The 21,754-nt window shown below is 51.8% G+C and overlaps 7 protein-coding genes across 7 annotated transcripts; 4 read left to right on the top strand and 3 right to left on the bottom strand.

The window, feature by feature from the left end:
- Positions 1-1,155: 1,155 nt before the first annotated feature.
- On the top strand, positions 1,156-6,003 carry mdr4 (ABC transporter ATP-binding protein; the record flags this gene model as incomplete). The annotated part of the gene is made up of 5 exons (XM_747546.2): positions 1,156-1,724; positions 1,786-1,901; positions 1,986-3,386; positions 3,510-5,170; positions 5,258-6,003. The coding sequence occupies exons 1-5, from the start codon at positions 1,656-1,658 to the stop codon at positions 6,001-6,003; spliced, it is 3,993 nt and encodes a 1,330-aa protein (XP_752639.1). The 5' UTR covers positions 1,156-1,655.
- A 920-nt stretch (positions 6,004-6,923) lies between these two features.
- AFUA_1G12680 (uncharacterized protein) lies at positions 6,924-11,780 on the top strand (the record flags this gene model as incomplete). Its single annotated transcript, XM_077803931.1, has 8 exons — positions 6,924-7,336; positions 7,401-8,281; positions 8,350-8,380; positions 8,446-8,964; positions 9,025-9,746; positions 9,804-11,076; positions 11,130-11,225; positions 11,281-11,780. The coding sequence occupies exons 2-8, from the start codon at positions 8,204-8,206 to the stop codon at positions 11,778-11,780; spliced, it is 3,219 nt and encodes a 1,072-aa protein (XP_077660100.1). The 5' UTR covers positions 6,924-7,336; positions 7,401-8,203.
- Positions 11,781-12,395: 615 nt separating this feature from the next.
- AFUA_1G12670 (DASH complex subunit ASK1) lies at positions 12,396-13,949 on the bottom strand (the record flags this gene model as incomplete). The annotated part of the gene is made up of 4 exons (XM_747544.2): positions 13,762-13,949; positions 13,586-13,692; positions 12,591-13,536; positions 12,396-12,532 (listed from the first exon to the last, which is right to left on the bottom strand). The coding sequence occupies exons 1-4, from the start codon at positions 13,850-13,852 to the stop codon at positions 12,396-12,398; spliced, it is 1,281 nt and encodes a 426-aa protein (XP_752637.1). The 5' UTR covers positions 13,853-13,949.
- A 472-nt stretch (positions 13,950-14,421) lies between these two features.
- On the top strand, positions 14,422-15,350 carry AFUA_1G12660 (uncharacterized protein; the record flags this gene model as incomplete). The annotated part of the gene is made up of 2 exons (XM_747543.1): positions 14,422-14,447; positions 14,534-15,350. 2 exons carry the CDS (start codon positions 14,422-14,424, stop codon positions 15,348-15,350), a joined length of 843 nt encoding a protein of 280 aa, XP_752636.1.
- A 190-nt stretch (positions 15,351-15,540) lies between these two features.
- On the top strand, positions 15,541-17,463 carry kat1 (putative 3-ketoacyl-CoA ketothiolase (Kat1); the record flags this gene model as incomplete). Its single annotated transcript, XM_747542.2, has 5 exons — positions 15,541-15,838; positions 16,008-16,091; positions 16,148-16,328; positions 16,393-16,969; positions 17,036-17,463. The coding sequence occupies exons 2-5, from the start codon at positions 16,021-16,023 to the stop codon at positions 17,461-17,463; spliced, it is 1,257 nt and encodes a 418-aa protein (XP_752635.1). The 5' UTR covers positions 15,541-15,838; positions 16,008-16,020.
- A 115-nt stretch (positions 17,464-17,578) lies between these two features.
- Positions 17,579-18,604, bottom strand: AFUA_1G12640 (putative zinc metalloproteinase; the record flags this gene model as incomplete). Its single annotated transcript, XM_747541.1, has 1 exon — positions 17,579-18,604. The coding sequence occupies one exon, from the start codon at positions 18,602-18,604 to the stop codon at positions 17,579-17,581; it is 1,026 nt and encodes a 341-aa protein (XP_752634.1).
- Positions 18,605-18,824: 220 nt separating this feature from the next.
- AFUA_1G12630 (putative mannosylphosphate transferase (Mnn4)) lies at positions 18,825-21,381 on the bottom strand. The gene is made up of 3 exons (XM_747540.2): positions 19,906-21,381; positions 19,420-19,847; positions 18,825-19,365 (listed from the first exon to the last, which is right to left on the bottom strand). Exons 1-3 carry the CDS (start codon positions 20,281-20,283, stop codon positions 19,269-19,271), a joined length of 903 nt encoding a protein of 300 aa, XP_752633.1. The 5' UTR covers positions 20,284-21,381; the 3' UTR covers positions 18,825-19,268.
- Positions 21,382-21,754: the final 373 nt, after the last annotated feature.

Here is a 21,754-nt window from a genome sequence, read left to right as displayed (position 1 = left end):
GCCAGATGGAGTATAGGAGCTGTTGGATCTGCAAACTTCTTTCCTTTTGTCTCCTTCCTCTTCTCTGTACAATTTCTGGTATTAACTTTCTAGAATATGACGATCACCGAATTGTCCCAGACTTCAGGGCTGACCGGAACCTGGTGGGAGAGCGTCGAACGATCCATTCCCATAATCCTACGTAAGCAGAACTGGTAATATTAAATCACTGTAACAGTCAGCCTTGTGATAGTTGAAGAAAACTGGTGATTCTATGGCCCTACACCTGTTTTTCAGCCCCTACTGAGAAAGTCAGCTTGGTACGGGCTTACAGCTAGGTAGCTTCAGCCCAATAGGTATGGAAACCTGTTGGTGCCACGTGACCTTGCATGCAGAGTGCAGAAAATTCCCGGACTGAACAAAAAGGAAGGTGAATAACTGAGACAATGCAACAGTGGACTAGTATTAGTATACTAGCATACTGTTCCTTCCGATTCTTGGGAAATGATTATTGGTGGCTACCCAGTACGGTATGTGGTGCGTTTCGGCAAACAGGGTTATCAGATGAAGATTTACGGCCACAAAGACCCACGCCAAGATACAGAATCTGTATTATTGATTCATGCGATTAATAGTGGATGGCTTTTTCTTTGTTGAATCGGTTTTCTATGTCTTCAGTTGACTTGAACTGGTCATAATCTTGCCTGCATTACGGTGCACGTTGTACGAAGAGCTCAAGTGGTCTTCTCACCTCCGTTATGATGCAGAAATTAATCAGATTGATATGTTCTGATCTTCAAGCCCACTTTCCCTAAACAGGCTGGTGAAGTGAATGGAACAACGTCCTAGGGAGGTACAGATCATGATGGGTCATAGTCATTACTCCACCACTGGGTCTCTTCATTTCTTGCGTCTCTTTCACTGGCTACGCCCAGGTCCGTCCATCCACTTTTTCCCTCCTTTCCCACTGATTGTTTGCTGCAGCCATTTGTGCTCTTTTAGTACTCTGCCTCACAAGTCGCATCTCACCAACGAGTCCACTTTCTTGATCCCCGTCGCTGCGGCCAAAGTGGGGTTCCCTTCTTCTGTCTTTTCTCTCATCGCCTCTCATTTTCCCGTTAGCTTCTTTTTTCCTGAGTTCCTCCACTCGGCCGCACGACAGGACCCTCCTTTTCTTCGTCCTTCCTTGTGTCTCTACAGCCATGGCGTCAACGGGACCTGAGGACCAAATCTTTAATCGGCGCCGCAACCGGAGCCGTCGCCATGGGAGTATTCTTCCCCTTCCCTTTCAGTATTTGTCGCCCCATATGCCAATTGTAGATTAGCATGTGGTCCCTGGTCGTTTTGTTCTTCTCTTCTTCCTCATGTCTGGTATTGTCTCCCTGTCTTTTAACTTTCCCTCATAGCAGTCTCTCATAGCATGTTGCGTTCAACCACCAGACCTTGAGTGGATGCTTCATCTTCAAACTCAGTGATGTCCTGTCGATCTTGAGATGCTCCTAAAGTGTCTGTCTGACAAGAACCCTACCTGGCTTATCGGTGAGAACTAGCCTCCCCAGGGAGCTCGCGCTCTCAAGGCTCTTGTCCCTGAGCTGGAAGGCTTCTCTGCGGACAAGCATATCCTTTGCACGCTTTCCTGCAGGACATGACCATTGAAAGCAACCCTGAATCACTTAATGCAGAATACAACAGTACATGGGCTGTACTTCTGTCATCCCACATCGATAGACGGGAACCCTGAATTGGTATCACGGATCGACTACCACGATCCACGAATTCTGCAGCAATCGCTATCTTTTGTCTGAGCTCGCGGTATCCAGGCGTTCCCTGTCTCGCGGAGATCATGTCACATTCACCGCTAGTCAATGTCGGCCAAAAAGGCTCCAATGTTGCCAATGGCACTCATGCACCATCAGTAGTACGTTGATGGTATTTCTCATGCTTGAGGATCTCAGAATAAGCTAACCTCCCGTCTACCTTCTTGTAAAGATGCAAAAAGTGACCAGGCATATTCCCACCAAGGACGACTTGGGCAAGTCCTTCGCCTATTTGCGGCTCCTCTTTTCCTTGGACTACACGATCGCCGATGTTCTGCTCATAATTGGGGGCTTATTATTCGCCATTTGCGCCGGTATTCCCTTCCCTCTACTCGGTATCGTCTTCGGTGACCTGATCAACGACCTGAATACGGTGACGTGCAGTTCCTCGGATCGCGCTACTGCGGACCTCTCCTCGGCTGTGCGGGCGAAGGTGTTGTATGTCATCTACATCACAATTGCAAACTTTTGTTTCATCTACGCCCACAGCACTTGCTGGTGTTTGGTGAGTGAGCGCCTGGCACGCCGCTACCGTCGCCGTTACTTTGAGAGCATTATCAAACAGGAGGCCAAATTCATCGAATCACTTCCTTCGGGTGACGTTGTTTCGCGTCTGGTCAGTGACATTGAACTTGTGCAGTCGGGCACGTCGGAGAAGGTGGGACTCGTCATCTCAACTCTGTCATACTTTGTGGCTGCCTATGTGGTTGCCTTCATCAAAGTGCCCAAGATTGCAGGCATGCTAGTCTCTGTGGTTCCTTGTTTCTTCTTGATGGCACTTGGCGGAGGGCATTACATCAAGAAATTTGCGGGTCGTCTGGCCGAGAAAGTCAATGCGGCCACATCCATAGCTTCCTCCAGTTTGTCACACCTGACACTTGTTCATGCCTTCAATGCGAACGACCGGCTCGAGAAGCGTTTCGCGGGCTACCTCTTGCAATCGAGGAAAGACGCGGTTCGAAAAGCTACTACTCACGCGGCACAATTGGGCTGTCTTTACTTCATTGCCTATTCCGCCAACGCCCTAGCATTTTGGGAAGGATCCCAAATGATCTCAAAATCGGTGGCCGACGGAAACTCTGGAACCTCTGTCGGTGCGGTTTACACCGTTATCTTCGTCCTCATTGACGCATCCTTCATTCTCAGTCAGGTCGCTCCCTTCATCCACGTGTTCGCCTCGGCTGCAGGCGCTTCAGAGAGGCTTTTGCAGGTGATCAACAGGCCTTCTGCCATTGATGGGACGTCTGATTCAGGCGATAAGACTGCCGCATTTGGTGAGGAGGATATTCGCTTTCGGGATGTTCACTTCAAGTACCCCTCACGCCCGGATGTCCCTGTCCTGCAAGGAGTGACTTTCAACATCCCGCCCAAAAAGCATACAGCGATTGTGGGTCCTTCTGGCGGTGGAAAGTCAACAGTTGTTGCACTTCTAGAGCGCTTCTACGATCCCGATTCAGGGGATGTTCTGATCGGCGACAAGAATTTCCGGGACATAAATGTTAGATACCTGCGCGGGAATATCGGCTATGTACAACAAGAACCTTCGTTGCTGGATCGTACCATTCTGGAAAATATTGCATATGGCTTAGTGTCGTCTGCGATGGAGCGGCATCAGCGGCTCGCCCCCTTTATCCTCGACTCGAGTCTGCCTGATCTTGCCGAAAAAATTCGAGAGGGCCTTACAGAGAAGGAAGCACTCCGCGAGTACGACAGTTGTGTCACCGAGATTGTGGACTTGGTCAAAGAAGCGGCTGCCAATGCGAATGCGCTTGGCTTTATTGAAGCACTGCCCTATGGTTTCGCCACAAACGTAGGTACGGCAGGGAATCAGCTGAGCGGTGGCCAGAAGCAACGAATTGCTCTCGCCCGTGCTCTGGTTCGAGAACCATGCCTGTTGATTTTGGACGAGGCAACTGCGGCTCTTGATTCGACCAGTGAGCAGCTTATCCAGGCCGCATTGAACAGGGTATCCGAGCGAGTTACGACTGTATCAATCGCCCACCGCCTAGCAACAGCCAAAAATGCGCATAAGATCGTTGTGGTCCAGAGTGGCCGTGTTACTGAGGAAGGATCCCACACGGACTTGGTTTCGCGGGGAGGGGTCTACGCAGAGATGGTGCGGCTTCAGAACCTGGGAAAGCTATCTCTAGACGATAGGGTAATCTCGGGAGACATGATCAGTGCACTGAACGCAACTCCTGAAACACGACAGTTGTTGGACGAAAAACAAGCTTTTGTCGATGGTAACAGGTCAGACATCACGGAGGACACGGTTGTTGCTGACACACCGTCGGACTCCCGCGATGGAAGTGAGGAGGAAGCCAGAAAGAAAAGGAAGAGAACACGGTCTGCAGGGTTCGTCACACGGTACACCTTCGCCTTGATCCGTCCCAACTTGCATTGGGTTCTGCTAGGTCTTGCCATGTCTGTCATTATCGGCGGCAGCTACTCGGCAGAGGCTATTGTATTTGGTCACACGGTTGGAAGCTTGAGCCCTTGCAGGTCTGCCGAAGCTATCAGCCGCGATGGCAACCTCTACGGATTACTCTTCTTCATCCTCGCTTTGGTCGAGTTCGGTGCTAATGTGGTGGGTGGCTGTGCTTTCGGCTGGGCTGCCGATAAAGTGTTGTACCGGATCCGAGTGCTGTCTTTACGCTCGCTACTGGGCCAAACCGTGAAATGGCACGAATCGGAGGATCGCACCCCTGGGACGTTGCTCACATACATCACTGGTGACGCATCGGCGTTGGGTGGCATTACTGGCACAACCATAGGGCTCCTGCTGGCGACTGCTGTCAACCTGATAGGAGGTTTAGTGATCTCGTTCTCAATTGCTTGGAAGATCACAATTGTATTGTTTCCCACAATTCCAGTCCTGCTGGTGTCAGGCATGATGAAACTCCGAGTGCAAAAACAACTCGCCGAACGTCATCAGAAGGCGTTTGCGAAGGCTACAGCTGTCACCATTGAGGCCGTCGACAACATCCGCGCAGTTTCTGCATTCTCTCTGGAGAAGCAATCGTACCAGGTTTATGGTCGTGCACTTCGAGGTCCCTACCGGGCTACCATCAAAGCCACGTTCCACGGGAATGCATGGTTAGCATTGGCATTTAGCATCAGCAACCTGGTCTATGCCCTAGCGTACTGGTGGGGTTCGAAACAGATCGCCGAGGGTCGCTATTCCCAAACGCAATTTTTCATTGTCATGCCAGCTCTGTTGTTTAGCACGCAGTCTTGTGGGCAGATGTTTGCCCTTGCGCCGGATATCTCGAAAGCCGGGGTGGCTTCGTCCAATATCGTCGAACTGCTGACTACCCGTTCGGCAGAGGATGAAGTGACACCTGGATCATCGCACAGCTTCCAGCCTTCCAGCAGTCTTCTCGAGGAGAAGACCGCAGTGCAGGACATCGAGGCGCAGGAATATGCTCGCTCCACACGGCAACGTGCCGCTGAAAGGGGAGGCATGGGCGCCCAACTGCGCGATGTCCATTTTACTTATCCACATCGCCCAGAGCGCCCGGTCCTGAAGGGTCTCAACATTGACATCAAACCAGGTCAGTTTTGCGCTCTGGTGGGGCCCAGCGGGTCAGGCAAATCGACCACGTTTGCCATGCTGGAGAGATTTTACCGGCCTAATGCCGGTGCAGTTGTCATCGACGGTGTGGACGTCACTCGTCAGGTCGGGACAGAGTTCCGCGATGATATTGCGCTGGTTCCTCAGCAGAACATTCTCTTCGAGGGAACTGTTGCCTTCAACGTTGCACTTGGCGCATGCCCAGGCCACGAGCCCACACAAGAGGAGATTGAGGAGGCATGTCGCATGGCCAACATCCACGATGTCATCATGACTCTGCCCCAGGGGTATCAGACGATGTGCAGCCATGACGGCAAGCAGTTTTCGGGTGGACAGCGCCAGCGACTGTCGATTGCCCGCGCATTGGTGCGCAAGCCTCGCTTGCTGCTGCTGGACGAGTCGACAAGTGCGCTAGACGTGGAATCGGAGAAGCGAATTCAGGAAGCGCTGGCGACCCTGGCAGGCCGGACCACAGTAGTGGCCATCGCGCATCGACTGAATACCATTCATCGGGCCGATCAGATCTTCTTGATCGAGGACGGCAGATGCATTGAGCAAGGTACACACCAGCAGCTGATCCAGCGGAGCGAGACATACCGGACGAGTGTGATTCACCAATCGCTGGAAACTTGAGATTATTTTTAAATACAAGGGACACGGAAAGAAACTTATATATCGGGATTCGTATACAACACTCATATGTTTTGTTTGGACTGTGGGACTCTCGGTTCGATGGTTGTAACAGCTGGCGTAAAATATAGCATAAATCCCTTTTGATATCGCTTGTCACTCTGACCGCAATAGACATTAGCCAATAGAGCCATCTTGAATTCAGGAGCCGTTTCATAAGTAGCGTCCAATAACCTATTAGTTCAGGTACCTCTGGCACAGAACGCAATTTAAGTTTACTACCTGCAATATAAGGGGTGTTTTGGGAATAGGATATCATGTGGGTGTTGTCCTGGTTCGCCGATCTCTTCAGAGTCGGGCTCGATCGCGCGGTTTTGCAGCGTTTCAGCCTTCCCGTGTGTCTAGACCAGCTGATGGAGAGAACCGCTGGATCTGTCTAGGTTGCGAATTGTGAGAGCAGACTGGCCAGGCCCATGGGTCTCAGTTTGGGTAATCTCTTGTTTGACCATACCGGTCTTTCCAGATGGTGGTCAGAGCGGGCGGCACAGCTGGAGCGGCTGTTTCAGGATTGTCAGAGAACAACGGGACGGTCGCAGCGGCTGATCAGACTCACTTTACAGCGGAAATAAGTTGTAGATATTTGAGCGGATTTAGAGTGGGAGAGGTGAAAGGGTATGATTTGGTCTACTGGCTTGGCCATTATCTGGTTGATTTCTGTCTCCAGGTACGTAGAGAGGACTGGCATATTTATAGCATCACCTGGAACAACGGTAGATGGCTTGAGAGTTTCATCCATCTGCTTGTGGTTGTCAACAATGCCCACTATGATTATCACTCTGAGTCGAGGATTCTTAGAGGATTCGGAAGAGGACCGTGGTATTTACTAGGTAGTTATCTCCTGGTATTCTAGTAGTACATAGATACAAGCAAAATAACAACAGTCACAGAGACGCCTTTTCCCCCCCATTTAATAGGTATTATTTCATCCCTTCGCTTCTGTCTGTATCCAACCTCCTCCTGTCTGTCGACCGTCTCTGTTTCCTCCCTCCATCCGTCCCTGTATCTGTCTTTTCTTCTTTCTGGTCTTTCCATCACTAGAGAGGCAATCCTATCATCATTATCATTTTTATTGTAATAGCTGATCCTCCTCCGCCCACGTGTTTACTTTCCATCCACTTTCGAAGACAGCCTTTCTGCTGGTACAGTACACCGCCCGAGTTTATCTGAAACAATCTCCCAGAGTTGTCGGTACTGCTATAATCTAGCTATCTACTAGTCTAGACACTTCTGTTTCTCCCTGACCCAACAAACAACACTTTGCTTCACTTCACCTGAGGTAGGTGATCCTGCCCTGTCTACTATCTTTCCATCTACTTGTCTATTCTAATTCTTCTCGTCAGGCGTGTTTGTCTTGATTCCTTTCCTTACTCTGTTTGTTTGCTCCACCCCCCTTAAACATCTTTCTCTGCACTGTAAGTATGATCTCGTATCACTGCCCCAAATCCTTTTCCGTCCCCCTCTCCGGGGTCAACCACCCCTCCCCCCTGTCTCTCTGCTCTGTTGTGCATTTGCGGGACACAGGCCAGGGATTCAAGGCAGATGTTGCTGCATGGGAGACCCCTGGGCTGAGTCTGGGGTATGTGTGTCTAAGATCTGCTTCACAACTCATCTCGCCTACTAGCCTACAACTGTACCCTTGTTACCTTTCTGCTTGAGATTATGGTCGTCGTTCCTGAGCTGACATTTTCTCCCGCTTCCTAGCATATCAAGCCATTCCTTCCGTTTCCCTCCACCCCCCCCTCTCAATCCCTGATAAACAGCGGGCTGTTTCTGAGCTCATCACTATCGTCAACACGACCCAATTATTCATGATTTTCTGATTCATCATAATCTACAGCCTGTGGTTTGGAGTCGGTTGACCCTGGTCATCGGGCCCTCCTTAATTGACCTTGCCAGATTCGCTTGGTTCGCCATCAGCCTGTTCGACTGTATCCCAAGCGTCGACACCAAGGATTTTTTTGCGATTTGCGACAGATTTCGTTCCGGATGCTCCAGCCGCGCTTGACCACTTGATTGTTTACGTACGATTGTGCATATAACGTTGAAGGCGCGCCAGTCTTTTCGCCTCCTAGCATTCGAAGACGCTTTCTGCCCACCACTTATACGAGCGGCTATACACGTCAATTGAGTGTCAAGATCCAGAATGGAGTCTCCAGGCATGTTTCCGGAGTCTCCTATGGAACAAGATGATGTTCCCTTCCCCTGTAAGGGTTGCGGAGAGGTATGCGCGAATTCTATTCGAACTAGGGGCAACTTTTCGCGCGCTAACTTCTACCTTCCACCGGACAGATCCTTGAGGAGGGCAAGGCTTTTGAACTTGGTGAGTTGCATTGGCCGATACGACGACTATCATAGACACTTCGCTGACAGCTTCTCTTCCCTTAGCGGGCAACCGATGGCATATCGAATGCTTTTGTTGCAGCACATGCGGCACGCTTCTCGACTCGGACGCACACCTACTGCTTCTCGGAGACGGATCGTTGATCTGCAGCAATTGTACCTACAGTTGTAGCTCATGTGGAAACAAGATTGAAGACTTGGCCATTTTGACGGGTGAACAAGCCTTCTGCGCTCAGTGCTTCCGGTGCCGAAACTGCAAGAGAAAAATTGAGAACTTGCGCTATGCGCGAACTTCCCAGGGTATCTTCTGTATGGACTGCCATGAATCGCTAATGCAACGCCGGAGGAAAAAGAAGGCTGGTGTACCCACAAGTAAAAAGCCAGGGCCCGGCGTGAAGCTTGACAAGTCGCTGCCCTCCCTTCCGCCCGAAGAACCCGAGCCGCATCGCGCACCAAATGACTCGATCCTAGATCATTATCTGGATGATGCAACATCTCGTGAGGCCCCAGACAGTGGGAGGAATGAGCGCCCCCCGATTTCTCGCCAGCACACCGATAATCAAGGTAAGCTCATGATTTGGAATATGCGGATCACACGCTCCGATTGCTGACTCTGCGTACTAGCTGATAATCTGATACTCCCCTCGAGTACCTACCGAAGCAGCCGTCACTCAGTCGTACCACGTGAAGCGGAAGCGGAGAGCGGAGGAGAATTCCTCATACCTGTCGCGTTTGACCCCTCGGAAGAAGGACGGTCCTCGCGCACTCAGTCGCCTCCAACAGCTCACAGCCACCATCCTCCGGCTGGAAGCGCGTCACCCCATATCGCGTACCAGGAAAGAGGACGGGAGCGGACCGACGTTGATTCCAGTCGTTGGCGTGGAGACGATGTCGGAGCCAGTGCAAGCGCATCACCTCGTTCTACTGATAATCTCCAGCGGGGCACGTCAAACCGGAGCTCCAGAGCTGATCTACCCATCAATTCCAAGGAGACGAGCACCTTTTCAACACCTAGTCCGGAGTCTACCAAGTCGAGCGGGATAGTCAAGGACAGTTCAATTGTCGACTCTGCTGGGTCGAGAACCTTGGATAGTTCTGTGACCGCCCCATCTCGTCCGTCGAACGAGCTTCGTGAGCTACATGAGAAAGGCGGTTCGGTAGATTCTACGCGCTCATTTTCATCTCCAAGCACCGCGCAACCTCATCCGAAGCGAGGGGACTCGTTGGAGAAACGACACCATATTACTCGAAAAGAGTTCGGACCTCGGCCGCCCTCCGCCGCTCAAAGCGAGGATGGAATTGAGCGGCCCGCGGAGCAAACGGTCTCCAAGAAGAATACCCCAAAAGTTGGTGAATCGCCTCGTACTCCCCGCAATGATGCTAATGTGGAGCCGTCCCAACAGCATGCGCGTCATAGCTCGATCAGCACTCTGCAATCGGACACTCACACTCCAGGGTCGCCGTCGTTGTTGCGGTACAGCGGTGGGGGCGATTTCTCCCTGGAAGACGATATGACCCGGATCATGGGACCAGAAGAATCGCAGGCTGCTCAGAACAGCGAATCTTTCTTGCGACGGGTGTCGAACTCTGTGCGACACGGCCGGAGCTTCAGCGATAAGGGCTCGCGCGGATCGAAGGATGCCAAGTGGCCCAATTCCCCCGTCAATGGAACCACACCCGTTCCCGATGCTGGGAGCCCCTCCGGTTCCCCGGGGCCGTCGCACTCAGATGAAGTGGCGTGGCTCAGAAGCGAATTACGCAAAGAACGTCAACGTGTCTTGGAGAAGGAACAGAAGATTGCGGAAATGGAAGCTGTCCTCAACGCGACGGCCGATGTCAAGCAGGTGAACACGGAGCTCAACGAGAAGCGGTCCACGATGGTGGTTCTGGATGCAAAAAAGGAGATTGTCATGCGAGAACTCTCCGTCCTGACCGATCATTTAGAAGCGGAGAAACGTGGCGCCAGCGGGCCTCTTGACCTTGGAAAGATTACCAGCAAGGTCCTGCGTGACTTTGTGGAGTCACTCCATAAGCTGAAGGAGTCATTCACACCACAAATTGAGGAGCTGGTTCAAAAACGCAACGACGCTGCGGAAGAGCTTGCCAACTTGAACCGCATGAAGGACAAGAGCTTTCAGGAGTTCGAGCAACTGTCCTCCAAGAATGCTCAGTTGGCCGAACTGAACAATCAACTGGTGCATCAGATTCAGGAGCTCTACAAGGCCAATTCAACCGAAGGCAATCGGGGTGCCAATGGCCTTGGCATCTATTCCCACGGCAAGGAAAAGTCACTGTCAGCCATTGATGCACTGAAGGCCGCCAACAATGACCTCTCTGCTTCCGTATCCGCTACCAATCTGTCTGAGGAAGCCGAACCGGCCACTGTCGTTCCAGGACCACAGGTCGTTAGTATCCGCAAGGGACAGCCTCGTAAGTTCAACTGGAAGAAGGGTGGACAGAACGTCGCCAAGGGCGTTACAAAGGGTATCAAGGGCGCCTTTATGTCAAGCGACAGCAATGCCGCTCAAGATGCCAACCCCGGTCTCCCACGCTCGCAGACACAAGATCCTAGCCGTCAAGGTTTTGGATTCTTTGGAAACCAGAAAAGCAAGCAAGCTGGGACTCGAATGCCTCAGACTGATAGTGTTCCGGCTCTGGCAGATCTCGCTCCGACTGGTATGTGTCGACATTTTGATATGCCTCTGACAATAAAGCTAACCTTATAGCAGCCCTGTTTGGCACTGATCTGGAACAGCGCATGGAGCATGAAAAGAGCATCATTCCTGCCATTGTCACCCGATGTATTCAGGAAGTTGAACTACGAGGTGAGATCTTAGGCGCCTGCTGTTCCGAGGTTACGAAACTAACCACATTGGATAGGAATGGATATGGAAGGAATTTATCGTAAATCAGGCGCAAGCTCGGCAGTTCAGTCCATTCGAGAAGGGTTTGAACGGTTTCCTCAAGATTACGATATCTCTGATCCCGATCTCGATATTCATGCAGTCACCTCGGCTCTCAAGCAATACTTCCGGAAGCTGCCCACGCCTCTTATCACTTATGAAGTCTACGAAAAAATCATCGACACTGGGGAGATTACCTCAGCGGAAGCTCGTATTTCGGTTCTGCAGAAGAGCCTTGCAGAGCTGCCGCGTGTCCACCAGGACGTCCTGGAGTTTCTGGTGTTCCACTTGAAGCGAGTAGTCGAACGCGAGAAGGAAAATTTGATGACGAGCCAGAATATTGCCGTTGTCTTTGCACCCACGATCATGAGACCGGAGAGTTTGGCCCGGGAAATGACCGACGTGCAGAAAAAGAACGAGGTATTGAAATTTTTGGTGGACAACTGCCAAGAAGTCTTTATGGGTATGCAGAGCTGATAGGCTCGAGCTGGCGGCTAAACGTCCCGTTTCACTTTTACTTTCTTACCTTTTCAACTTTTTCTTTTTGGGGCAGGTTTCTTATCATATCCTTTATACTGTCGCAATGTACATATATCGCGACTATGGTCCCCCTTCATCCCTTCACCCTTGATCTTTTTCTCCCTCAAACCTCTGGCCCTCTCCCGATGATCAGCGATTTCGCTCGATACCCATTGATGCATTCTCACAGTACATGTTCTTAGTCCCCTTGCCGTTTTTTGAGTATTCATTCCGCAGGCTCGAAGATATTTATCTTTGCAATTCACGCGAAAGCATGCCATTGACATGCCCAGATCATGTACTGGGAGCCTTCAGGGAAAGAACCGACTCCAGCTTTCTGACTCTTTTGCTTATGAATATCAGCTGAGTGGATCACCGTCAGTTTAGCATCCGGCGGTGTCTCGTGTTTAAATTACGCCGACCTCTAGTTGTAGTTTCGCGATTGAAAGCCAGTACAAGCTGTAATAAGGTAGATAGATTGTCCTGGAAAGAACGAAGCATACAATTACATTGAGAACCGGCTTTGACCAATTCAGATTAACTTGTAAGCTCCATCACTGTCAAGATCTTGCATCAAAAAGTCTCATCTTCCAACCGCTCTACTCGTCGGATCACACTAGGGCTTTGCTCATCGATGATATCGTCTGTCGTGTCGTTCACTCCGGCAGTGAACAATAAGTCCTCAACAATACGCTTGGATGCTTCCTTGGCTGTATACCTCTAGATTAGCATGATGCTGCACACATGCAAGTGGAGGGTGGTACATACCTGGTGTCTTCATGAGTCGACTCTGCGGAATATGGAATTGCATTGTTTTGGGCGGACTTGGTCCGAAGTTCTCATCCTCTTCGTCGTCAAAATCCTCATCGCTGTCCCAGCCAGAACGTTTGCCACCTCCGTTCTTGGCCGGTGTCAAAACGCTCATCCCCGGCTTCGGGGTGATGCGGAGGTGGCCGCTGGGACGCCGCTTACGGCCGGTACCGGGAGTTGTGGCTTTGAGAGGAGAGGAGAAGATCTCCGCGTGTAGTTGCGGCGCTTCGGGCTCTGGACTGGAGATCGGGGAGTCGTCGAAGGCGTATTTCGAGGTGGATGCTTTCGGGGTAACGGTGAATTTGGAGCGGCTGGTTGCGGTGCCATAACCTTTGCCTAGAGGGGTGGCTTGTACGCGGTAGGTTTTGTCGAGAACCCTATGCATGATGGGGTCTGATGTTTTCTGGTGTGGGTTGCGGCGGGCGCCTGAGGGTTGTTCGTGTGAGGCGGGCGGAACGAACGGCGAAGAGGACATGAGGGTCTCGCCTGAATTGCCCGCGTAGTCGTGTAGTCTTGGAGAGCGGCCTGGTGTGCTGGGGAGGTTGGAGTCGTCCACATCGAACGGGGGATCGGTTTCGTGGATCTCCTGCTTGAGTGTTTCGTAGGGGGATGTGTATGACACAGCGGAGGTGATTGTCGTGTCTGCATCTGGTCTCTCATTGGTGGCTGCTCGAGGAGTACTGTGTGAGGATACGCCGAGAGATGTGAGCTCAAGGTCGTCGGCCCTATGGTGATGGCGTTCCATGGATGGCGTTTCGTAGGACACCGTATCTGTAAGGTTGCTATGTGTAACGTCTGCAGAATCCTCTGTCACTGTCTGATCTTGTGTTGTATCTTCATCGGGCCGCTCTTCGTAACCGGAAAGCGAGACATTGGCGCTGGCCTCGAAGAACTGTTTCCAAAACTGGACCCATATTAGCCATGACCGAATGGACCTCTTCCGAGTAACCAACCTTTGCACTCTCCCATACATCTCTCGAATGTTCCGCATATTGTTCAACTAGAGGAAGAATACTCGTTGTAACTATTCGGTGAGCCTGACTGAAGTTATGGTCGATTTCTGTTCATTTGAGAGATACCAGGTCAGCTTAGAATGAAGGCAACTGGTGACCGGCCATTGTTTGTTTACCTTGCAGGGTTAGAGTGATAGATTGCTCGAGCTTCTCCAGTTCCTCCGTCAGCGTCAGGGGACGCTGAGAAATTGACGACGGGCGAGACATAATGCTGGCTTAACTTTCCGAAAGCGATTGTTCGACCTTCGATGATGTGCCTGGATCCTTGTACTGATCTTTGGGGTTGACTGTTGACGTCGAGACGCGGGGACAAGACACGGGATGCCCAAAGAGGGCGATAGATAGGGCTGGTGGATAAGGGTTGCTGACATCACGTGGAGCGCAGCGGGGAAGCGCCGGGATGACGCCCATCACCTGTTGTTGGATCATTTATTCTTCTGCCTACGACGTGAAGATGAGGAGGAACTGAACAAAGACGAAGGGGTACATCTGGTCAGGATGCCTTCGCCAGTCGCAAAAGGTATGATAACTTGTCTCTTCCAGAGTCACTTATCCATTCTTGCCTCTGAAATTCTACTATGGCTCTTACTAGTTGGGCGGTGTGCTTATCAGCATACTACTATGTTGTTTGACATGATGAATCGGACATCGCTTTGGCAGCTCGATATTTCCGGCGTTCTGGAATGGAAATTATTAAACTGTTGGACTTCACTAACTCTATGATGAAGGGATAATCATAACCGTTGCAGCACTCGTCGCTGCTGGTATAGCGGTCTATGAATCGCCACAGTTCCAAGAATGGGTGAACAACTCTCGTCGTAAAATTGCGCTGGCTTTACACAATCTCGGAGATGAAATTCAACCTCGAGACTCTACATCTTCACCCAGGGAAGATATTTCTATGATGGAAGAGGTAGGTCCGGCGGCAGAAGAACGGAGAAGGATTGCTCGCGAGGAAATCCAGAAGAGAGCTGCTGCTCTCGAAGAACGTCGGAAGCGAGGTCAGGGTGGTTCGTTTGGCACTTTCGATGCCCTTGTGGACGAAAATGGAAACCTGTTGCGGCCGGACAGTCGGGAGCCCACTGACAGGACGCTTGCAAACTCGACCGCTGTGGATTTGCCGTCATCGCAGCTTGTCCACCGTGGGCCCAAAGAGCCAGATGTGTCGGCTTCCGTGAGCGAGATTAGACCAGCCGGCATCGTGACCGACAGTGATAAACTACATTTAGAGATTCCATCTACTGGCAACCATTCAGCGTCTCTTGTCGATCTCACTCCTACTTCTGATGATACAGATATAGACTTCTTTGCCTCAACTGGTGACAAATCGGAAGAAGCCGAGCGGTCTGTGCATTCTTCCGCAACGGATCAAGAACAAATGTCTGCGTCGAGTCACACCGAGGAAGGATCTCAAACCATCTTTGAGCACCCTGAATCATCACTTATAGACAGCAATCGTGAGCTCCGATCGCCGTTCTCTGACCTGTCGGAACTGAATTCCACGGGTTTCGAGCAGCAAGAACGTTCATCTACGCCGTCTACTGCTGATAGTTTCAGCCACGTTTATGAGTCGGCCGAGGATGCAACGTCAGATGGCACTCTCAGTGACCTCGGAAGGTCCATGGATGGTGCAGCCACTCCCGCCAGTTGGTCGGAGGTTGGTAGTGTCGTTAGCAACGAAGACTTGGGCCACCACAGATTTTGAGGTGCAGAAAGATAGCTGAAGCCATGGACCGGGATACTAGGGCATTTGTACGGAATAGTTGGATCTTGGCTGGATGGAGTTCGTGGTCTTTGGCGTTATAGTTTGGGTATCATTTTAGTTGCTTTAATTTCCGACGACGCGTATGTAGATAATAGGCTACCCAATTGTTTCGGAGCGAGTTTCTGATTATAAAACGAACACGAAGCTCGCTTTAACCTTGAGAATCGCATAGACTCGGGTAAGAGAAGTAAAAAGACACTGTACCAGGTGCACCAACCACCTATTGGGTGCGGTGAATCAAAAGTCTGGGTACTTGTCGGATGTGCTTGGACATGATGAGCCTCGGCTCCCGCTCGGCTTTGCAGCAGTAGATAAACCTCAACTTTTTGCCTCTTTTCCATAACACTTGAATATCTTCTGATTCTTTGCTCAAGAAATCTCCTGCATTTCCCTTCCTCCTTCAGTCTTGACATTTGAATATATACCCCGTAAGTCATACCAGATTTGCACCGAGTCTACCCATTAGTTAGAGCTCCGCATACTTGAGCTTCCCCGCAGACCCCTGGTGATTAATGATCACCTTGATCCTTGCTTTGCCACTCACCGTTGTGCTCTATAATATTCAGTCCACTGTCGACCTCACACTTACAGCCATAGAAATACCGTCACAATGGCCGCAGATCGCCTAAGCTCACTTCTGAACCACCTTCGCCCTTCCGGGGGAAGCGGAGTCTCCGCCATGTATGCTTCATCCTTAGCCCGACCGACCGCGGTTCATAATACTGACCAACGGCTAGCACACAGAAGAACCCCGATGACGTTGTCATCACCCTTGCGCTGCGGACGCCACTTACCAAGGCCGCCAAGGGCGGCTTCAAGGACACCGACCTGGACTACATGATCTACGCTCTATTGAAGGAGGTAGTGCAGAAGTCGAAGCTCGATCCTGCCCTCATCGAGGACGTCTGTCTGGGCAATGTATGTTTCCTACTTTTGTTTCAATTCTACGCAGGAAAAAAAAAACCCAATTAACAGGTACCAGGTCAACGACGGCAAAGCGGCCTACCTCGTGCGCGCGGCCGCCCTCGCCGCCGGCATCCCCCACACAGCCGGCGCGTCGTCGGTCAACCGGTTCTGCTCCTCTGGGCTGAAGGCCGTGCAAGACATCGCGAACCAGATCCAGCTGGGCGCGATCGACGTGGGCATCGCGGTCGGCGCGGAGCTGATGTCTGCAGGCGGCGACCGGCTGCCGCGGCCGTTCAACGAGGAGGTGCTCAAGAACCAGGAAGCGGCGGACTGCATGCAGCCGATGGGCCAGACGTCGGAGAACGTGGGCGCGGACTTCAACATCACGCGCGAGATGCAGGATACGTACGCGGCGGAGTCGTTCCGGCGGGCCGAGGCGGCGCAGAAGGCGGGCTGGTTCGATGATGAGATCGTCCCCATCACGACTAAGGTGAAGGATCCCAAGACTGGAGAGGTCAAGACTGTGACCCTTACCCGCGACGAGGGCATTCGGTATGGTACCACTGTTGAAGCGCTGAGCAAGATCCGGCCTGCGTTCCCGCAGTTTGGAACCCGGACGACGGGCGGTAATGCCAGTCAGGTTACTGATGGAGGTAAGCCATGCAACCCTTGCACTGCATCCGATGTCGATGTACTGATGGAAATAAAAAATTTGTTAGCTGCTGCTATCCTACTCATGCGCCGCTCCAAGGCCATCGAGCTCAACCAGCCCATCCTGGCCAAGTTCTGCGGCGCGACTGTCGCCGGTGTGCCGCCGCGCGTGATGGGCATCGGTCCCACCGCGGCGATCCCCAAGTTGCTGTCCAAGTTCAACCTCAGCAAGGACGACATTGACATCTACGAGATCAACGAGGCCTTTGCCTCGATGGCTGTGTACTGCCTGAAGAACCTCGGCCTGGACCATGCCAAGGTCAACCCGCGCGGTGGTGCGATTGCGCTCGGCCACCCGTTGGGCGCGACGGGTGCCCGTCAGATCTGCACAATTCTCAGCGAAGCGCGGCGGACGAAGAGCAAGATCCTGGTTACGAGTATGTGCATCGGCACTGGCCAGGGAATGGCTGGTTTGTTTGTGAACGAGCAGGTTTAATGTATATATCTATCTTCAATCTTTCCAAATGTAAATGCAAATGCAATATGCAAGGGTATTCAGATCAAATCGTTACATCATTTGTCATGTCGTCGGTCCATCTTCTGAAGAGATCTCATCTATCACCTCCCTGTGCCCCTTCTCTCTCCCTCTCTCTGCGCATCCTCTCCTCCGCCGCGCGAGCTATAATCTCCCGTCGACTTTCTACACCACTGCTCTCATCCCTCAACCCCCCTAGCACAAACTCGCCCCCCGTCCACCCCCTCTCATCCACCACAGCCGCATCTTTCTCCCGCTCCCAGTCCCCGGGATTATAAAACTCTTCATCCGTTAACCTCCTTCCCCCATGCTTCCAATCCGCCCGCTCCACCTCCTTCTCGATCTGCGCCGTCAAATCCCAGAAATCCCGATCATGCTCGCTAAACACACAGTGCGCCAGCTCATGGCACAGCGTCTTGCGAATCGTCCGGTAATCGCGGTATCCGTCGTACGCATCCGTGCGCAGCCGCAGCTCGATCACCTCGCCTTTATTCCGATTCAGACCGAGCGTGCGGGATTCGCTCGTGGTATGCTCGGCCGGATCCATCTCCGTCAGCAGCGGGACCGAGAAGCGGTGCTTTGCCATGGCGGCGCGGATGCCCGGGTCGTCACGCAGGCGGGCCAGAAACTCCAGCGACCGCGACGGATTGGGCAGGTATGAGAGCGGGAGGAGCCGGTGGAAGGTGTAGGTGTTGCTGCCGGCGCTTGAGAGGGTGTGGATGCCCCCTGCGATGCTGGGAGCGGGGCGCCGGGTGCGGTGTTTTGCGGCAGCGGCGGCGCGGGCTTCAAGGCGGCGGCGGGTTTCGGCTGTTTGGGCGTTCAGGGATTCGATTTCCTGGGCTGGGGTGCCGAGGAGGGTGAGTTTGAATTTGGGAGAGGTGAGGGGGAGGAGGGTTGAGAGCGGGGTCGGCGCGAAGGGGTGCTTCTGCATGCCTGGTTTCGGGGCGATGAGGATTTTCTGGTTCTCGATTGGGATGTTGAGGGTGTCGGCGATGGTGGAGGAGAGGTCTTGCAGTGTTGCGTCCGGGGCCAGGGTGAAGGTGTGTGGTTTGCCATGGTGGTGGACCGTTAAGGTCATATCTGGCGTTGATGAGTCCGTCATGATGCAGCTCTTCGAGACAAGAGGAGCCCGATCTTTGAAAGGAGCGAAGGGACTGGGTGCAAGATTGGAGTTGAATAGATGCTGGAGGCAACACTTCGATTACGTTCCACGGCGATTGCGTTTGTCAGCCGGAGATAAGCGATAAGCCGATAGGATCACATGACTTCCATTGCTTGACCTCCGACTCCTGAATCCTCAAGCCGACAAACAGACCCCTGAGCTCGTGGGATCAGCGCAATCTAGAGTACTCTAACCAGTGCACTAGTGTCTGGGGTCGATCGCTATGCTGTTTTCGGTATTTTGGTATTTGGCGAACGATTGCGTGAGACACCCCTGGGGAAACTTTTACGTACGGTCTGGAACACTCAAGTTTGAATTCAACGGGCCTTTCGAGAATCGTTAGGTAGGTTACGCGACGAGGTAATGCTGAACGCGTCTGAGCTATGTACAGGCTGTGAGATATAGAATACACCAGCAGGAAATGTCAAAGAACACCGAAACACCAGCCCGTGCGCCAGAAGTAAATCCCGAGAAGCACGTAAAACCCCTCTGTAGATCAGCGGACAAAATGCTATATGCGAATGAAGATCAATGTCCAGGGTATGTGAAGATAATGGCCATATCTGTGATAACTTGGTTGCTTCTAAGGAGAACGATGTCGCAATTACCGCCTCTCATATTGACGATCGTCATTCAGCTTGCCTTTGGCGATCTCGTCGTGATCGGAAACCCATTGTTCCAAGTCAGGATACCATGTATGGCTGTCTCAATTAGTCACGAGATTCAGAGTCAAAAAAATTCCGGAGGATACGTACTTGTGGAATTTGGTGCTCGTCAACGCTTCCTGAGTATATTCTTTGATTAAGACAGAGTCGTAGTCGAAGGGGATCTTGGCCGGTACTCCTTCAAAAGTCGTCTTGCGCAGGGGGTAAATGTCCCCTGTCTGATACTTGTGGTCGTTTTTATCCTGCCATAGACTGGGTTTCTCCGGTTCCAGCCTACTCAGTCCTGTGATATCAATATAGAGACCCGTCCGCCTGTCGATCCACCGCGCATCGATAATATTGAGTCCCTGGCCGCGTTCGCGCTGTCGAGCCCAGGGGTTGACGTCCAGGAGGTAGCTCCGCTCCACGCTGGAGTCGGCAGCCGTGTAGTGGACGACGGTTTGGTTGAACTGGTCAGCCAGGCGCAGCAGGGTGGTATCCAGCACTTGTGTGTCGATGTCCCAATCCCAGGGTAGAACCTACACCCCCGTCGCCGGCATTAGCTACAGTCCCTAAACTTCTAGGCGCAAAAAGTACCTTGCCATTCCACCACCACCCGAGTAAGGTTCCATGCGCAATCCACGTCTCCAGGCCACGCTCATTGAAGAAGTTGAGATAGGCGCGAATCATATGCGTCATGGTCTCGGAGCGCTCTTTGTCCGGAACCGGTTCTGTGAAAAAGCGCGTATCGTAGTGTCCCAGGATATCATCATTACCTGGTTCATGAAAGTACTTAAATTCTTGCGACTTGTTTAGGCCGTACTTCTCCCACAGGGGATCGTATTCAGGTTCGTGAGTAAGGATCTTGCCATGATTGACATTGCTGTGGTCCTGGTCGGAGGAACGGACGGGCGATGCCACGGCCTCTGCTGACCATATCGCAAGGACGATGAGGCGTAAAATCCTTGGGATCATGTCTGCTGTGGATTACTGAGTATCAAAGTGGTCAGGAAGGCGTATCTGGGGCCGGCGGATGTCACGTCTCTGTTTGCATCCTGGATTGTCGGAATGCGCGCTGGATTGCTCGACAGTGAATGGCCCAGAATAACCTTCACCCGGATACTGAATATGCAGCGGTTCGATTGAGAGTAAATGGAAGATGTCGTGATCGCGAGCCCTGAATCAGTAGGTATAATTAATTAGACTGCGGTGCCTACGGCTGTCAGGTGTAGCGTAAGTATATGAGGGTGTGACAGTTAATGGAATAAGATTAGATTAGATAGAGAATGAGAAATTCGAGCGAGAGCAAGAAAGAAAGACTAAGAAGGACTAGACGAGGTCAAATCAGAGAATAGATAGTTTGAGTAGAAAGTTGGAAGCATCGCAATGGCGCAATGGTCCAAGTCAGTTCCCAGTGGTTGATCCGACAACTCCCCACCGTTCTCCCAGAACGGGGGGGCGCCAAGGGAGATGATCCACTTGAAGCTGGAGTAGGCCAGTTGGTGATAGGGGTGACAAGGCAAGGAGTGATAGAGGGATAAGAGGGAATCCGCGGTTGAAGAAATGAATGCAGGCGGAGTGTTACATTCTGAGGGACTGAACTATCCACGCCATCATGGTAAGAGGTCAGGAGAAGAAGGGAAAAGAGGGTTCGTAGTTCGCACTCGTCCTGATCGATTAGGACAATCTCCCAGAACGGCAGACAAGGATGTGACTTTGATGAAGAGCCATGGATTTAGTGCCCCTTCGTCGCGTGCCAACTTGCCGGCTTTTCGCTCGCTCCACTTGGCACCGTTCGTCCTCCTCCGCCGACTGTACTACAGTAACTACTCCTGTTGGACAAGTTGGAAGACAACCATAATGCATCTGGACATGTACTGAGAGCATCGCATTCTGGTTCTCCATTATTGTTATCCTGATTGTAACATACTTGAGTCAGAATGTTCATTCATCCCTAGCTGAGGCGTGGATTGGAACTCATCAAATTACGGAGTACTGCCAAGGGACTAAACCAGGAACAGCATCAGCCATCAGAATCGGCCGTCTCGGGACTTTTATTTACCTGAATCATGTAGATACCATCAGCCATCAGCCATACCGTCATCAATTAATAACACCGGTAATCACCTTCTAAGGCTTCTCACATCTAGATGTCTATCTTATTCATCGTTCGTCACCTTCAGATTCTCATCAAGTTGTAATGCAGCAGCCAAGACCGACTCCACCCCTTGGGTACGCCGGATGAAGTAGACTGGCTGTCTTGGACTCTGGGCACTGGGCACTCGGAAAAGAACAAACAAATTCTCGGCAGACCAGGTGCGATTTTATCCAGGGAGCACAATGCAGGACATGCATGGCCTTATACACCAAACTCGTCGCATAAACCATTTACATTTACAACTGGATCCCCGGAAGCTTCGGAGTAGATGTCTGGAACAGAGAAATC

The sequence above is a fragment of the Aspergillus fumigatus genome, chromosome 1 (genome assembly GCF_000002655.1).
Source record: "Aspergillus fumigatus Af293 chromosome 1, whole genome shotgun sequence".
In the NCBI taxonomy this organism is placed as follows: Eukaryota; Fungi; Ascomycota; class Eurotiomycetes; order Eurotiales; family Aspergillaceae; genus Aspergillus; species Aspergillus fumigatus.
This window is presented reverse-complemented; position numbering and strand designations above follow the sequence as displayed.

What these genes read in the sequence shown, in the direction of transcription:
- AFUA_1G12630 (XM_747540.2), bottom strand. Translation starts at nt 20,283, where the DNA reads ATGATCCCAAGGATTTTACGCCTCATCGTCCTTGCGATATGGTCAGCA. An exon ending in GGTGGTGGTGGAATGGCAAG is followed by an intron (nt 19,848 to 19,905) that starts GTACTTTTTGCG and finishes ACGGGGGTGTAG; the next exon opens with GTTCTACCCTGGGATTGGGA. An exon ending in ACGAGCACCAAATTCCACAA is followed by an intron (nt 19,366 to 19,419) that starts GTACGTATCCTC and finishes TAATTGAGACAG; the next exon opens with CCATACATGGTATCCTGACT.